Below are 17,925 nucleotides of genomic sequence, written 5' to 3'. Positions count from 1 at the left end.
AAAAGAAAGGTTCTAATAAATATTACTTTCCCTTATATTCAAGAACATTAAAGGATACTAGAAAAATAATGTAACCCCTCCCACAAAACAATGAAAGAACAATTTCATTTTAAAGACTTTTATTACAGGATGTTAATATTTAGGACACTTCAGAGCACCTTATACTTCTAATCAGATTTTTGGTAACTGGTTTTAAAGTGTTGCTTGAGTATTTTTCTCATACTGGCTTTCAGGCAAAAGTACTACTCAGTGATTGTTTAAGAGATGTTAATTTGATTAAACAGTTTATCCTTAATAACCTGAGACATCAATCCATGGATAGCTTCTATGGTTGTTTTACAGCTGGAAAGAAAAAAAAAATATGTAATGTCACAAGAACTGAAAACTATTTCAAACATGTAAGTTCCCCCACATTTCCATCCTTGCACCCCCAATAAGGATTTTCACTTCATTCATACTCTCCAAACCACGCCAATTTATAGTTTACTCTTGGGATTTTTAGCCTTCTGCATGTATTTTGACCATTTCACTACTTACTAGCACCTTCAAAAGAGAATGACAATGTAAAATTTGATATAATTCATAACAGTTAATTTTGATACATGTCAGCAGCTTGGGGAAAAGTTCTGTTTTAGAAGGTGACTGAAACTATATATAATTCATAATTACAGAGTGATTCAATATTACATTAAAATCTGTTATTCCTTGTTGTTTATTACTTAGAATAACTAAAAAAATCATTTTAAAGAATCCTATGCTTTTTTTCCTGAAATAATCACAAACATCTTTCAAACAATTAAGAGTCAAAATTAGGTTAATGGGTAAAGGACTTAGATTTTTGAATTGATAAAAACTAAAAAGCAAAAAACGATAAAAACCCAACAATACTCAGAAGAGATGCAATTCTTTTAAGGTTACTCAAAAAAGGAAAATCCTCTACTTTTGTACAACTACTTTTGTCCTTCCTAATTGGAGACATTCCCATAGTGAAATTTTTGCTTCATAAGAAATTGAGATGTAAATGTAGATAAAATTACAAATCACAGACATAAAGACAGATGAGCAAAAATGCACACTCAGAGCAAGTAACAAAAATGAGACATAATGTCAAAGAAAAATGTAATTTTTGTCTAGGCCACTTACTCTACCTTCTAAAAACCCATGGAGAAGGAAGGAATGAGATAATTCTAACTCAAGATGGCTTCTGCTCCTAATATACTTCGTCTTCCCTTTCCTATTGACCAGTCCAGTTTTTCTTAAAATGGATGGCAAGGTGTATCGGTTTATATAGATGTCAACATAATTTTCCCTTCTCCTTTGCCCCTAATTATCACATTAAAATTCAAATTTTTGTGAAAGTAAATATTATATAGGTAGTGTTCCCAATTCTGTGTGCATCTGAAGGGCCACATAATTATTTCCTAAGTTATCAGAGAACATATCCCAAGTTTGTTCCTAACAAATTCTTAGTAGTGAAATTTAGGATACTAAATTACTGTATAAAGGATAATTTCAGAAGAATAACTTAAGAGAGATACAAACTTTCTGTGATATTTAGCGGTTTAAAACTTTATAAAAATTTGAAATTTGATAAATTTAAGAAATCCTAATTTAATCACTCAGAAGATGATTAGAATAGGTTAGGACATACTTTTGTAAATAAATTTTTTTTTTAAAGATCCAGCACTGGACTGGTTTTCTTTGTTACATTTTCTAGCTGAACCTAGAAAAGGTGACTGGGAGTATTTCATAACATTACCTAGATCTTTAAGCTTTAAATGTTCTTACCTAATGTCTCCTAAAATTTCAAAGTTAAAATCTACATTTGACAACTCTTAAAGGTCCCAAGAAGTTAATATTCAGATTCCATTTGATTAAGTTATAAGTTAAGTTGAGCCATAAGGAATTTGAATCCTACTATTATTTGGAAATCTTGAAACAAAAAGACTTAGAGGCAGGATTAGATTCACTCTTACCTGTCTCGTGTAGCTTTGGCAAGTTTGTCTTCTGACTTTCGGTCATGTGTTTCTAAACCCAACATGAAACTCCCCCGTCCCAGCTGGGCTTCTGACTGCTCTAACTTTTCAGACAAATCAAAGACCTGACCAGTGGTATAGTCTGCATTCTGTGGGGAAAATGGTATTGTGTCAGTATACAATACAAGTCCATATTTAAAAAAAAAATATATATATATATATATATTTTAATGTAAATTAATTTTCTTCTAAATAGAACATTTCATTTACAAAGAATTCCACTATGAAATCTAAGTGGATAGTCAGTGAAGTAAGAAGTCAGATTAAACTTGCAAAAACTGATTGCAGGGGCCGGCCCTGTGGCTTAGCGGTTAAGTACGCGCGCTCTGCTACTGGCGGCCCGGGTTCAGATCCCCGGTGCGCACCGACGCACTGCTTCTCCGGCCATGCTGAGGCAGCGTCCCACATACAGCAACTAGAAGGATGTGCAACTATGACATACAACCATCTGCTGGGGCTTTGGGGAAAAAAAGGAGGAGGACTGGCAATATATGTTAGCTCAGAGCCGGTCTTCCTCAGCAAAAAGAGGAGGATTGGCATGGATGTTAGCTCAGGGCTGATCTTCCTCAGGGGGAAAAAAAAAAACTGATTGCAAAGTTCAAGTGGTTCAAATGTACAGTTTTTCCTCTTAAATTCAGAATTTTTCTTTTTGACTATTTAAATCTAATATTTGTTATTATGAGAGGCTTTGAAGTACACAGATCGGAATCCAGGTTCTGGCCTTGCTGCAGATTAGTTGGGAGGCCTCCGGATAGCTCCTTTACTTTTCTATGCCTCCAGGTCCTCTTCTGAAAATGGGGGAGGAAGGCAATAATTTCTATCTTAAGGCTATAGTGAAGGTTAAATTAAGTAACATATATAAAGCTCTTAGGACTGCCCATGGCAGCTAGTAAAGGTTTAATAATTGTTGGCTATAACATTTGTTTTAACTTTTCTGATTATAAAATTAATAGTTACTGCAGACAACTTGGAAAATGTAGAGCAATATAAAGAAAAAAGGAAACACCTATATTCCCTCCACCTAGCTATAACCAGAGTTATATTTTAGAGTATTGCTATATGTTCACATGCACACCTATATTTGGTAAGCTGGAATATTATATATACCGTTTCGTCTTTTAATATTTCATACTTTTTACACTTTTTTTCTAGTGAGGAAGATCAGCCCTGAGCTAACATCCGTTGCCAATCTTCCTCTTTTTGCTGAGGAAGACTAGCCGTGAGCTAACATCTGTGCCCATCTTCCTCTATTTTGTATATGGGATGCTGCCATAGCATGGCTTGATGAGCGGTGTGTAGGTCTGCACCTGGGATCTGAACCTGTGAACCCCAGGGCCGCCAAAGTGGAGCGCACGAACTTCAGCACTACACCACCAGGCTGGCTCATACTTTTTAAAAAGAAAAAATTTAATAGTTATATATATGCACTTAACTATGATATTTCAAAAAGACTTTTATGGGGTATCTTTTTAAAAAGGTTTAGTCTAAAAATATTTTTTTCACTAAAAATATTTAGTCTAAATATATTTTTTCATATATCTTCTATAAAAGAGAGTGAAGATTAAATGAACAACTTGGCAACAATTAGAATGTTATTCTATTTGCTCAGTTTTTAAGACAGTGTACAGGAAATACAGTTCAACCACCAAACAAGACAAGTTATTTGTTGTCATCGTAGTTACTACTGAGGGCCCTTTAAATTGCTACCAGCTCTTCCAGTGATTTTAGAAACTTATGATATTTTTAAAAGATGCAATTATATTCACTTTTGTCTGGATCTAAATGGTTTAGGACACCAATACGTTTTGTACTGCCAGAGATTTGGAAAAAACTCTCAAGTTTATAGACCACTTCACAGTTAGAAGATATAGCTGCTCAAGCCATAAAAATGCAGGATGGCAGAAACAGTTATACTATTAAAATGAAATAAAATGACCAATTACCTTTCAAACACACAGAGAATGAATACAGGGAACTAATTGCTTAAATCGAAAATAACACTTTTCTGGTAGCTTTTAAGTTACATGGTTTAGTTGGGGAAAGAGATGAGTTGAACATATATTTATATATTTTTTCTTAAAGTGCTGTCATGTACTACATATAAAACCACAAAGAAAAGAGGAAATATAATTTAATCTTTTCTTGATTATTAATGTCCTCAATATATGCAGTGCTGGAATACAGGGACAGCCAGAAGGCTGAGTAGGTAGAGCTATTTGCCTTTACACAAAGGTTCAGACAGCTCTGGTCTTAGTGTTTTCTCCCCTTGCCATCAGGTGTCACTTCTGGCTGCTATTAGTATACTTGCCTCTAAGGAAACAACACACATAAAGCATTTAGCAGTGTCTGGCACATAGGAAGCACTTAATAAATGTTTGCTATTATGAGCACTCTCCTTACTTCTAATTTGCTACTTCTGACCATTGAGGATAAGAAATAAGAATAGAAAGCTTGTCAGAATTGTGTTTAAAATCATAGTAAATATGCTCAGGGCCGGCCCCATGGCTTAGCGGTTAAGTGCGCGCGCTCCGCTGCTGGCGGCCCGGGTTCGGATCCTGGGCACGCACTGACGCACCGCTTCTCCGGCCATGCTGAGGCCGCGTCCCACATACAGCAACTAGAAGGCTGTGCAACTACGACATACAACCATCTACTGGTGCTTTGGGGGAAAATAAATAAAAATTAAAAAAAAAAAAAAAAAAAAAAATATGCTCAAGTGAGGTCTTTTCCCATGAATACAATGCTCACCAAACAAAAAATAAAAATAATCATTTATTGAGGCTTTATTATATGCCAGGCACTTTGCTAATTGCTTTATATAAAATATTTAATTTTCAGTATACTTAATGATGTAGGTACTATTAACACTGAGCCCAAGAAAGGCTCAGTCACATTAATATATAACTTACTGAAGGTCACACACAGCTAGTAAAGTGGCAGAGTTGTTTTTGAACCAAGTTTATTTTATTCCAAATTTTGTGGTTCTAACCATTATGCTCTACTGTACTATATGAAGTGGCCTACTTTAAAAAAAAGTAAAAAAAAAAAAACTCTTCCTAAGCTCTAGATAGAAGCTTGTGAAATAAATATCCATCTAAATATGTTAGGTTTTAATGATATACTGGAAAATATTCAGTGACTTTTTTTTTGTTGTTGCCCAGCATCTGCTGCTTCAAGGTAACGATATTCTGATTTCCTTCTGGGGACCACCCATTCTCCATTTTTAGTCCATGTGCTCTGGAAGAGTTTCTTCTACCCCAGCCCAGCAGTGAAGCACTTGCCCTGGCCCAGCCACAGCCACTCATGGTGTTCATTCCCTTGGCCCAGCGCAGGTTTAAGGATGGGCATGTGACCTAAGTAAAGCTCAGACACAACAAGGCTTTGCCTGGGACTATGCAGGTGTGAATGTACGTAAGTGTGTGTGTGTGTGTGCACCTTGATCTTCTCTTTTGAACATGAAACTGAGAGGCTGGGAGGTATTAAGCTAATGCTGCCATCCTGCTTTCACATGAAGCCTGAAACTGAAGCCAACTGACATGAAATCAAAGCTGAGAGAGAAAGACCAAGACTTCATAATATTGTTTGAATTCAAACTTAACTGTGCCTGAAGTAAGCCCTACTCCTGTACTTTGCAGCTTACTTGATTCTCTTTTTTGTTTAAGCCAGTTTGGTTGGGTCTTCTGTCACTTGTAACCAGAGTCCTACCTGAGACACTCAATTGATAACAACAAAAAACAGAATTTGTATTTTTCCCTCTGTAAGTCTCTTTAAGGCAGGGGCAGATCTCACCCTCATCTGGCCACTATATTTGCCATTTATACGTGGTCTCAATGGTACATGACACAGACCTTGGCTTGGCCTAGTATCCCAATCCAGCTCCAGTTGTGCAGAATCTGACCTCAGCCCTGGTGTCTTGGGCAAGTCAGGTATAGCCTTTCCATGAAAAAGAGTTTCAGATATTAAACAACTTATGTAGCTTAGATAAAATTCAAATGTGTCCCTTGCAAGTACAGTACTTACAGTAAGCAAGCTAGAGGAACTCAGCGTATTCACCCAATATTTATTCCACAAAAGTTCAAGCAATTTGCGATCCAAAGAGGATTTGAAATATGAGACTTCTAAGGCATAATATCTATGAAACAAAAGCACAAATTTAGTAAGTAAAAAAAACATTCAACCACATCATATAAAAGTTATGGCCAAATTTAAATGAATTACATTTTACATGCAAATAGTCATGTTTTAGTTTTTAGTCCAACAGAACAATAAGTAACCATGGTTTCTTTACTCTTCAGGGGTGTGGTTTCAAATCTGCTGTTTACTAAACTTTCTTGTGTTATATTTCTTCCCTCTGTAGAGCCCAGAAATTCCCAAGAAGTTATCAACAACCAGTCAGAACTTCTGAATGACATATATTTATCCATGTTATTGAGTCCATTAAATTCTAGCCAATAGCACATAAATGCACTGCCTCTCCACGATCAACTATAATTTTTGTTAGGCTTTTTAAAATACTGAAAATGACATGTTGATTCCTCATTCCTCCCTTTCTAATCCCCCAAGTAGGACCTACTGCTTTTTGGAAAAGCAAATTTCAAAGTAGGTCTTTAAGGCACCTATAAGAATTACTACTGCTTCTAAACGTGCCTAATTTATAATCAGGGATAGCAAGGAAAATTTGGTTAACTCTCTGAAAAACGTATGTTTTTAAGTAATAAATATTTAAATATCTCACTAGGTTCCGTACATCAATGGATACAAAAAAACACAAGAGACTTCTTTATCTTAAGGAGATTACCACTTATATGGGAGATGTGGGATGAATCCACAAAAAGTAAAATATAATAATATATGTTGAGGGCCGGCCCCGTGGCTTAGCGGTTAAGTGCGCTCGCTCTGCTACTGGCGGCCCGGGTTCGGATCCTGGGCACACACCGACGCACCACTTGTCCGGCCATGCTGAGGCCGCGTCCCACATACAGCAACTAGAAGGATGTGCAACAATGACATACAACTATCTACTGGGGCTTTGGGGAAAAAAAAAAGAGGAAGATTGGCAATAGATGTTAGCTCAGGGCTGGTCTTCCTCAGCAAAAAGAGGAGGATTAGCATGGATGTTAGCTCAGGGCTGATCTTCCTCACACACACAAAAAATATATATATTTATATATATGTTGAATAACAGTAAGTGATGCTATAGTGCATGTATAAAATAAATCACCTACCAATTAAATGTTAGAGATAATGAGTCTTCTTAGTGTAGAGAGAAGTGCCTGAGAAGCCCCAGGGAGAAGGCAGGATTTAGAGGAACCTTTACATGAGTCTATAGTGTGGATATGTTGAGAGCAAGGAGGGCATTAGGCAGAGAGCATCAACTCACAAAAAGGAAAGCCATGAAAGGAATAATAAGTAAATCAGTTTGCCTGGACAATTTAGCAAGAGCAGGAGAATTATGTAAGGGAAACCTAGAAAGCCATGTTGGGGTCTAGTTGGGGGAAGACATTACATAAAAGGCTAATAAATTTACTTTATCTTCTGGGTACTTGGAACTCATGGAAGATGTTTGAGCAGAGCAATGATATGGCCAAAGAAGTGTTTCAGAAAACTGGTGGTGGTAAGATTGTTAGAGGAGAGAAACTGGGGCAGGGATACCACAAAGGATGCCACTGCGGCAGTGTAGATGTGAAGAGATAAAGGCTCAGGCTCAGGTTAGTGGTGCAAAAGATAAAGACACGTGGACACAACAAAAAATGCTTGTTAATTAAATTCAGGAGTGAAGAAATAAAAAAGAATAAGAATTTAAAGACATCAGAATTAAGTGAAGGCTTTTTCAAGATTAAGATACCCGTGCATATCTGAAGATAGAAAGGACACAGCTAGTGAAGTGTGGAAGTGGAACAGTGCATTTCTTGAGTGTATATTATGTCCTGGGTGCTGTACATACATTCTCATTTAATCTTCCTTACAACCATACAAGGAAGGATTTATTACTCCCATTCTAAAGACAAAAAAACAGATTTAGAGAGTAAAGACCTTGCTCAAAGCCATATAGCTACTAAATGGCAGAGAAAAGATATGAAAAATTATGTCTATTACCAAGACCTTACAGCCTTTATTTTTACATCCAGAGTGTAGACATTTAAGAGAGTATTTAAGGGCCGGCCCCGTGGCTTAGCGGTTAAGTGCGTGCGCTCCGATGCAGGCTGCCCGGGTTCGGATCCCGGGCACGCACAGACGCACTGCTTCTCCGGCCATGCTGAGGCCGCGTCCCACATACAGCAACTAGAAGAATGTGCAACTATGACTTACAACTATCACTTGGGGCTTTAGGGGAAAAATAAATAAATTAAAAAAAAAAAAAAATTTAAAAAAAAAAAAAAAAAAAAAAAAAAAGAGTATTTAAGAAGTGAGGCCGCAGGAGTTGAGGGGGTTAGGGATGGGGAGAGGAAGCAGGGGCTCAAGTGGAAAGGTCAGCTTTAGAAAGAGGAGTTGTACCTCTGATACTTTGATACTTGAGGGAAAAAAGCGATCAGAGGATGAGCATAGCCACAGATATGGAGATTTATACAGGATGGAAATTAGGGGAACTCAAACTTGAGGGTCTAGAATAGATTTTTATGTTTTAAAATTTTTGGATCACCTTAATGTAATTACTGTTTTAATTCCGTAGGTTGATGCAATGAAATTTTTGGTCTAATATGTAGTGATTAGCTGCAAATCTCAGTAGCAGAGTTGAAAACAAGAAGAATATTCAAAATTACTCGTGGAGCTAAATCCTCATCTTCTGTACGGGAAGTCAATAATAGATACTGCCTAGAACTGAAAATCAAGAAGTAGCACTATCAGCATGTTGTTTGAAGATATGGGGGTAAATACTTAAAGGAATAACTACAGTAGTTTAAGTGACCGCCTCTAGGGGATGGGAAAGGGAATGGTACAAGATCGTTGCTTTTCATAATAAGTTTCATAGAACCATTTGACTCTTTAAACTACGTGCTTGTATAACACTGATAACATACAAGCTAATTAAAAAAACTTTGTGTCCTATTTCCACTAAGGTTCTTCAAACTTAAAAACATTTAATATCTACATTAGATTCCGTGTTTAAAACAGACTTTGGATGTGCATTATGATCTGGGATTTAAGGTAGGAAAGAAAAAAGAAAGGTCAATATAAACTGCAAATATAGCTCATCATCAAATAATTTAGGAAATGGATCTATAACCAGCCTGCACAAGACCTCTGCTCTCTCCACTTGGCACTAAGTTTCATTAAAGATTTGAAATAAAAATAAATTAAGCCACTTATTTGCCCTATGAAAAAGTTTACTCTTTCTTGAACATCTTTGAATATCCTAGCAATTCCAGGTTCCAAATTCTAGGCTGTCGCAGTGTAGGTAGCTAGAAAGCAGCTACTCCTCTGTGATAGACTCATATTTCAGAAAAACAGAAAAGGTAAGTTTGTTTGGATACAGAAAGCCTAGACTGCCTCAGTCTTTTTGTTTGTTTCAAAAGCTGATGCCAGTGGTGAAAAAGCAGACTAGGTATTAAAGACAGAAACTTTTTTTTTTAATTTTTGTTTTTTTCTTTTTTAAAGACAGAAACTTTTGATACCGCAACTCAATATAAATGAAAAAAAAATGTACCGTTACCCTGAAAATGAAACTATCACAGCAAAGGTGTTTCCATGCATAGGAGCAATTCTCCCAAACAGGAATGATTTAAATTCTTTTCAATAGGGCAAATTAAGTGATTTAATCCCAAATCTCTAACTGAAAAATAAAATGGAATCTTTTTTTCAGAAGTATGTCAGGGATGACTGGAAACCCTATATTTAAAAAGTCAATTTTAGAAATTCTGGAATTTTCTAAGAATTTCTAAACAGAAAAATAAGGGCAATAGTAGCATATGGGTAGTAAACGTATTCCTTGAAGTTGGGATAGGAGGTATGGAGAATCATTTATTCATTTAAGCAACATTTTTGGGGGGGAAGGTGCCTACCCTTATACGTGCCATGCCCTGTTTTAAATGTTAGGATACAGCAATGAATTAATTCTACTTTCATGAAGTTCACATTCTAATGGGGTCAATAACAAGTAAGCAAAAACATCAGATGGTGACAAGTGCTAAGAAGAAAAATAAAGCGGGGAAAGGGAACACAGAGTGACAGGAAGGTGCTATTTTAGATAGGGTGACCAGTGAATATTCTCTACTAATGTGACCTTCAAATAGATGCTCAATGATTGCAGTAGTTAGTGAGCCACATGGAAATAACGAAGAATGTTCCAGGCAGAGGGAACAGCAAGCGCAAAGGCCCTAACGCAGGAGCCTGCCTGGCACATCTGACAAACCATTAAGGAGGCCACTATGGTTGGACTGGAGAGAGCAAATGTTCAGTGATAGGAGATGAGCTCACAGAATTTGTAGGGGCCAGACCATATAGGGTTGTGTAGTCCATGGTAAGGACTATGGATCTTATTCTTGGTGAGGTGGGAAGTCATTCTGAGAAGGAGGAACGTGATCTGACTTACATTTTAACAGAATCAGTTTGGCTGACAAAAGACCTTTAAGGGGTGAAGGGCAGAAACAGGAAGACTAATTAGAAGGCTACTGCTTTGGTTCAGGCTCCAGATGGTGGTGGCTTAGGTCAAGGTGATAAGAGAGGTGGCAAGATATATTTAGAAGGTGGAGAAAACTGTCCTCATTGGTTTCTTTAACACTTTTTAAAATTGAGATGTAATTCACATACCATAAGATTTCACTATCTTAAAGAAGTATACAGTTCAATGGTTTTTAGTATGGCTTCTTTAACTTTCAGAGTGAAAAAGTTTAGGAAAAATTTTTGCTAAGTGGAAATTCCGTACTTTGAGGGCTGCAGACATGCTAGTGTCGGGCTGGCCCTGAATACAACTTCTCTCAACTGTTAGTTTTATTAATAGGCCAAGTATCTTGTACGTTGATAAAATGTTTATGGTTGTGTGAAAGGCAAGTAACATGTTAGATTAAAACAATTATTAATAAAAAATTCAAATATTATCCTAAATTTGAATATTCTTACTATTAATTTAAAAGGTATTACAAAATGCATTCTGCCTGAACTTTTTTTCTCATCTGTAAAATTAGGGGCTTGGACAGGATGATCCCTAAGGTTTCTTATGATGATTTTGGCATCAGATACATTTTTAAATTACTTACTGTTTGCAGTGTACACCAAAGTCTTCTATTTTATTAAGTGGGATAGTCTGGTACTCAGAAGGTCCTTCATCAGGAGGTTTGTAGCCCTAAACAAAAATTAAGAAAACAGAAGATAAAAAACAAAACAAAACAAAAAACAGAGAAAAAACATTATGTTTTCTATGCAGCCTTTCTATTTATAGAAACATTAATTTTGGGGAGCCAAATATTGAACATAAACATTCTAATAAAAAAAGTAATTGCTTATACCCTCCCTCAACCCCATTTGGTGGCTGAAGGCTGGATTTTGCTTATAGTTTCATTTTTCTTGTCCTTAGGTGATGTACACTTGTGCTAATATATTGCAGATTGCAGGGAAGGAAATCGATGTATTTAGCTTCTTTCTCTAGTACCTGTCAGAATGCCATGGGCATACAGATACTTATAACAAATGAAGATTGCTTCTGTAGTAAAATTAACAATATATAGCACAAATGTATTATCTTTCGCTAAGGACAATTTGTGGTAGTTTGACCGCTATTTTGTAAATATTATTAAATTGTTTTAGCACAAAACCAGACACTAATCATAACACATCTTTAAAAATAAGTCAAATATTTAGAGTTTAAAAAATTATAAGGACTTATAATTTTAAAAATTACCTTTGGGTATGTCCTAAAGGCTCCAAGATTCACTTTCCCTGCAGATATTGTTCTTGTTGGGTCAATCTACAAGAAAGATATATTTAATATGTGCTGATTATAAAATCATTATATACTTCCATGTGTTTAAACATTATAAACCTAGAGATATGTATGTAGAAATAACACACAATAATTAAAATATAACACACACAATAATTAAAATAACAAAATAACAGGCAATAAGAAATCATAAAAGTTCAATAAAGTTAGTTAAGTATAGAAATGTCTCAGTTAATTTAGAGATTAGATCTAGTTATTATACTACTTAAGAATATTATCTGAAGATCTGCTCATCTCTTTTTCGAAAGTTTTCTTTTTTTCTTTTAATAGATGAACAATTTCTATCTTCCTCCTAGTAACCTGGATTGCATCTAAAACATTCTGAGCATAGCAAGAGCTGCTCCAGAAATTCCTGACTTACTCAATTCAGTCAACACTGACTGAATGCCTGCTATGTGTGCAGGGAACGGAGACAAAGGTGCTGCGATCACCCTCATCTTACAGAGTGGAGGAAGAGAGGCAGAGAGGTTAAGTAACTTGTTCAAAATTCCAGCTTCTAAGAGGTGGAATTCAGATTCAATCCTAGGCAGACCGACACCAGAGGCTTGCTCTTTACCACAGTTTTTATTTCTCGGTATACTTGCTTTAATATATCTTTATGAAGAACTTAATTAAAACTGGGTGTAAAAATACTTACTACCACTGCTACGAATGGTTCCTGGAACTGCTGATTGAGCATCTGAGTACTAACATCAATCCCAGAAAGCCAGCAGCCATAGCCAGGGTGGCTATGATACCAGCCAATTGCATTTTCAAGGCGGCCAACCTAACAAATAAAGAGGGCAAAGGAGTCTGAGGTTCCTGTTTAATCTTAGAGACACTTGTCACTTGTCTGTTTACATGCTTTATGGAAAACAGTATGCAGAACAGTTCATAGCATATGCTGCTTTCAAGTTTAAAAAAAAGATATTTTGAATAGATAATACATGCCCAAAGCACAAAATTAACAAGATACGAGTACAATAAATTTATTCAGTCTCCTTTCCACCTTTCCCCTCAACTATCCAGTTTCTCCTGTATATTACCACTATAACCAGTTGCTCACATACCTATCTTCCAGAGATATTCTTTGCATATATGTAGATTAATAAAAACACACACAATGGCATACCACAGACAGTATTCTACACTTTGCTTTTTCATTCAACAAAATATGCTGGGTTTTGTTCCATATAACTAAATATATAGATAACTACTTATTTATTTTTTAAAGGCCGCTTAGCACTTCATTGTATGGATATACCATAACTTATTTAATCAGTTTTATACTCAGGAATATTTAGGGTGTTTCCAAATTTTTGGTATTACACACACATCTGATGATGGGTGTGAGAATTTAAAAAAATTTTTTTGAGATAATGATTTAATATATGTATATATTGCAAAATGATCACCACAATAAGTGTAGTTACCATCCACCACCACACATAGTTCAAATTTTTTTTCCTTGTGATGAGAATTTTTAAAACCTACTCTCGAGTGTGAGAATTTATTTAAAAAAAAATCCGTGTTAATCTCATATACATTTTATATAAAAATTGTTGGAAATAACTTAAAATAGAAACTTTAATGTAAAGAGGATAGTTTTAAGCTTAGCAACCCAGAAGTAACCATGAGACTCTTAACTTGCAGTTACTAAACTTTAAGGAACAACATTTTTACCTGTTTGGCATTTTCTATATATGCAGCCATGTACTCATATGCAGCAGCCTGAGCATTTACTCGGGTTTCAGTGCCCTCTACAGGCAAAGCAAAACTGTCCATAATGATCATTGTTTCACCATCCACTTTTCCCAGCATCAAGCCCATCACTTCCAAGTTGCCTCCTGATCTGGCATGCATCACCATTTTCAGTAGAGCCAATGCTGAGATTTTGCAGTACTTAAAGTAATGGTGACTACAAAACAAAAGCACAGTGTAATTAACTTTCTTATATAAAGTACAATTTCAAAAGACAGTTTTTGTGAAGATAACAAATATTGGAGGAATTTACAGTGATGGAAGGGGGAGAAAGAATGTAGAATGTAGGAAAGAAAAAGGAAGTAGGAAAGGACAGAGTTCCTACAGGGGGATGGAAATAATAAATATGTCATAGTCCTGCAAAGTATTTCGCCTTGGGGCAAGGGAAAAGTATGAAATAGTTTTCAAATATGCTATTCAAGGAGAAAGGAGGGAATTACATGACCACTTTAATAGATTTTTTCTCTATTAATTTTGGAATCACCAAATCTCTGATTCTGACTCTGTTTGGATGGTTGTACCTAACTGTTCTCAGGCTTAACCTTCCGGCCTAATGGTTAAGAATGTGGGCTCTGACATCCATCTGTGTAGGTCCTAGCTGTGGCCTTGAGACCACCACTTAATGTCTGTGCCTCAGTTTCCTCATCTGTAAATAGGGATATTTTATAGAGTTGTTAAAAGGAAATAAAGTAAATGAAATAATATATACAAAGTGCTTAGCTTAGTGCCTGACACATACTAAAACTTTGTAAGTGCTAGCTGTTATTAGCATTATTAACCTATCTTTTACAATACTCCCAAAGAATAGTGTGTTGAAGAGTGTGGCTTCTCTCTGTGGTATCAGCTTCAAAATTGAAAATGTAGCCCTAATATCTTCAGTTCTACTCTAATCACTACTTCAGAGTTTGTCATTTGTGGATGTGACTAAACTGCTCTTGAATAAAATTACATTTTCTGTCTCACTGATGCAGCCCAAGACAGCTAGGATGAATATAATCATCCAAAATCAGTGAGGCAACCTGATAGTTTCCAAATATTTAATAGGCTACATCAACCTAAAATGCATAGCCTGCTATAGAAGTAAGAAGACAATCAGGCAAACTAACCAGTCTGTATAGAGTGGTCAGTCAATGTTTCTGAGAAGCCTTTTTAAGTTTCTGAGAAGCCTTTTTAAGATGTCTGCCCACAGATTTCAATCACAACTGAAAAATATGGAGACGTGGTCTTGGGAGTCAAGACATGAATTAAAATCTTGGCTCCTCCATTTACTGGGGAAAAGAAAAAAAGACACAGTTATTGTGCTCCTATTACATACATTCTAGACCCGTTTTAATACATTACCTCATCTAATCTTTATGGCATGACCAATAGGTAGGTCTTATTTCCACGTTACAGATTAAAAAATGAAGATGGATAAGTAAATTTCCTAGGATGAATCAACTAGTGACAGCTGTGAGATTTGATCTTGGGTCTGACTATTGCTCCCTTAAGAGTTCATTGCCTTAGTGTGATCATAAAATAAGTTACTGTATTTGCTTGTTTTCTTATTTTCAAAAAAGGAATGAAAATACAGTACTGTGTTGTCATGAGAATTAAATGACATATGGAAATTCCTAGCTCAGCGCTCAGCCCATATTAAGTACTCAATGAACACTGCTAAATCTGAATACTGACACTTAAAGCTTGCCTCATAAAAAACTGGGAGACAAATGAAGTACAGCTTTTGTTGTTAACCACTGCTCTCCTTTCTTTCTCTCCATTAGAGAGATTGTGCTTTTTTTACTTTCTCCTTAACAAAATCTGTTCTCAGGAAAGGATAAATGCTGAGTAATGAACCTCGATTTGTCACCACTCCCAGGGACACAGGGGTTTTGCTAAGAGGCAAGGAGCCCTAAGTTCTATTGATATAATTTCTAGTTTATGTGCACTGGTAGAGTAACATTTTGGGAGACTGGGTAGAGCCTCCTTGTGTTTCTGAAATAATTACCAGCAATCAAAAAACAATTATAGATCTCTAAAAGATGGCTCATAGTTATTTTAGAGACCCTTGGGCTAACTCAATTTCTGAAGACAGCTGCAGTCTCCAGTATGGGATCAGCTGAAGGTCCCAAGAAGGTGTCTGTAGACGCAGGATTCAATGCATAGTGGGTGGCATATACGACAAAACGGATGTTGAGAAGTGACAACCCAAATCACCGCTTGCCGTTTTCCTCTTCCATCCTCCGGAGGCAAACGGGTTAAAGAAACAGATAGGGCAGTCGAAGCAAGCCCCCGTGGAGGAGCTTAAGATCTCTACTTGCGGGGATAAGAGGTAGACAAAAATTTCTCAGGCGCATATTCTTTCTCCTCCCTGCCCACGAAAAGACAGGCTCTCCACCCCTTCAATTCCCACTTCTCTGGGTCTCAAACTCCCGCCACCCCTTCCCTCCCCTGCGTCTCGCCAGGGACCTCCTCACTCCTTAGTCCAGGGCTTCGCCGCCAGGATTTCCTGCTGCTGTTTCTTGTCGTATTTGTAGATTTCATCGATACTCTGGGCTTCCTGCATGTTGTTGGCCAATTCCCAGGTTTTCTGGGCCATACCACTCCCGGACGCCGCCATCGTTGAGGAATCGGAGAAGTCGTCGCCTCCACAACCAAAACGCAACTTTACCTCGCTAGGTTTCCGGCTGTGGGCTTCGGACCCTCCCCACCACAGGTGCAAACTCGTACTAGGCTCTCGAGGCAGCCATGACACCTAGAACCGGAGGTGAAGTTGGTACAGACCATTCGAGGATGGCGGGGACCCTTCGGGGGGCGGCAATAGAAACAGCAGTTTCATAATAGTGAGAGACAGGGGAATCTTCCTGTGGCTGAAATGAGGACATATTATCTTGGAAAATTATATGTGTGAATTAGGACAAACACAATGTTGGCTATGGGAATGGTATAGCCTTCCGCACCGGAAGAAGGGCATGGTAACGTTATGCCAGAAACTGGAAGTGGCCTTCTTTGTTTGTACTGCGCACGCTCGGCCTCTGCCCTATTAAAAATGGGTGGATCCTTAAGGTGGGATGGGGAAAGAAAATTTTATGTGGGTGTGGGTACCTTAAATGAAATGTTTGTTGAAAGACTGAAAAATAAGGATGTCTGTGGAAAAATTGAGATATAAGTAGTTATGGATGCTGGTTGAAAGAAAGATAAACATGGCATCCTAGTTTACTTAGGATGATTCACTGCACATGCGTAAAATCCTGTGGGCTCCTGGTGTTGGGCACTACGCTTTCAGAGGGGCGTTCTCTAGCGTTCGGAGGCGGCTGTGGAAACTGGTGGACTGCTCTGAACATGCTATTTGGCGTGTTTGTAAAAAGTAACATCTATATGAGTTAATAGTATTCTGAAAATGTCCAGTACTCAGTTCTTATAATAGTTTAGTTTAATCTTCAGCATTGCTCTGTGAAACCACTTCTGTCCTCGAGACCGAATTAATCTCAGCAAGGTGTTTTCTTCCAACAGTTAATGCAATGTTTAATTATTTCATTTATTTTCTTGTTTTAGGGATTCTTCCTTCTCCGCCTCTCTCTCTCTCTGCACTAGATTCTAAGTTCCAAAACACAGGGACCAGGTTTGTGTTCCTTGTTTTATCCCTATCACCTAGCATAGATGTTCAATAAATTTTTTGCAGGGAGAAAAACAAAAGAATAGGATCACAGCTCATGTCTCCAGCTTCATCTTTCTTTAGTCATCCTGAAAATTTGCATATGTGGTCAGCATTGGCTAAAATGCTCTCCCCTAACTTTTCTGCCTGGGAGCTAATATTAATCTTTTGATAATATATATCTTTTAATATAGTAATAATATATTTACTTGAAAGTTTTTCTTTTTTACTGTAAGCTTCGGAATGTAGGACACTCCGCTCTGAGTTGTATCTTCCACTCCTAGTACGGTGTGGCGTATATTACAAACAAAAACATTAGAATTATCTAATCCACATCCTCCCCTGCGGTTTTGACATTGACTTTCAGTTGAAACTTTGTCTTTAAAAGCCTCTTACGAAGTAATTTAGGATGAAGGACACTTCTATTCTCCTGGGAAGCTAGAGATCTCTTTTCTGGTGGTAGCATATGGCCACTTAATATTGGCGTCAACTGAGTATGTTGAAATTAGTAATAAAAGCCAAGGACAAAACGTTGACCAGACTCCTGGGAGAGGAGTAATGTCCCGGAAAAGTACGTC

At 37.0% G+C, this 17,925-nt stretch overlaps 2 protein-coding genes across 5 annotated transcripts in view; one reads left to right on the top strand and one right to left on the bottom strand.

Annotated features, from left to right (window-relative positions):
* Positions 1-17,925, top strand: part of CSPP1 (centrosome and spindle pole associated protein 1) — a 198,077-nt gene that overhangs the window by 23,988 nt on the left and 156,164 nt on the right. The window lies entirely within an intron of this gene.
* COPS5 (COP9 signalosome subunit 5) lies at positions 103-16,559 on the bottom strand. 2 transcript variants are annotated; one of them, XM_087420481.1, is made up of 8 exons: positions 16,364-16,559; positions 13,636-13,870; positions 12,611-12,739; positions 11,872-11,937; positions 11,231-11,316; positions 6,057-6,168; positions 1,977-2,125; positions 103-342 (listed from the first exon to the last, which is right to left on the bottom strand). In XM_087420481.1, the coding sequence occupies exons 1-8, from the start codon at positions 16,477-16,479 to the stop codon at positions 258-260; spliced, it is 978 nt and encodes a 325-aa protein (XP_087276607.1). In that variant the 5' UTR covers positions 16,480-16,559; the 3' UTR covers positions 103-257. The 2 variants fall into 2 exon arrangements, with proteins under 2 accessions (XP_087276607.1, XP_004436312.1); XM_004436255.3 differs by having other exon boundaries at positions 16,170-16,460.

Source organism: Ceratotherium simum, chromosome 31 (assembly GCF_057802395.1).
Source record: "Ceratotherium simum simum isolate JZ-2026a chromosome 31, ASM5780239v1, whole genome shotgun sequence".
In the NCBI taxonomy this organism is placed as follows: domain Eukaryota; kingdom Metazoa; phylum Chordata; class Mammalia; order Perissodactyla; family Rhinocerotidae; genus Ceratotherium; species Ceratotherium simum.
This window is presented reverse-complemented; position numbering and strand designations above follow the sequence as displayed.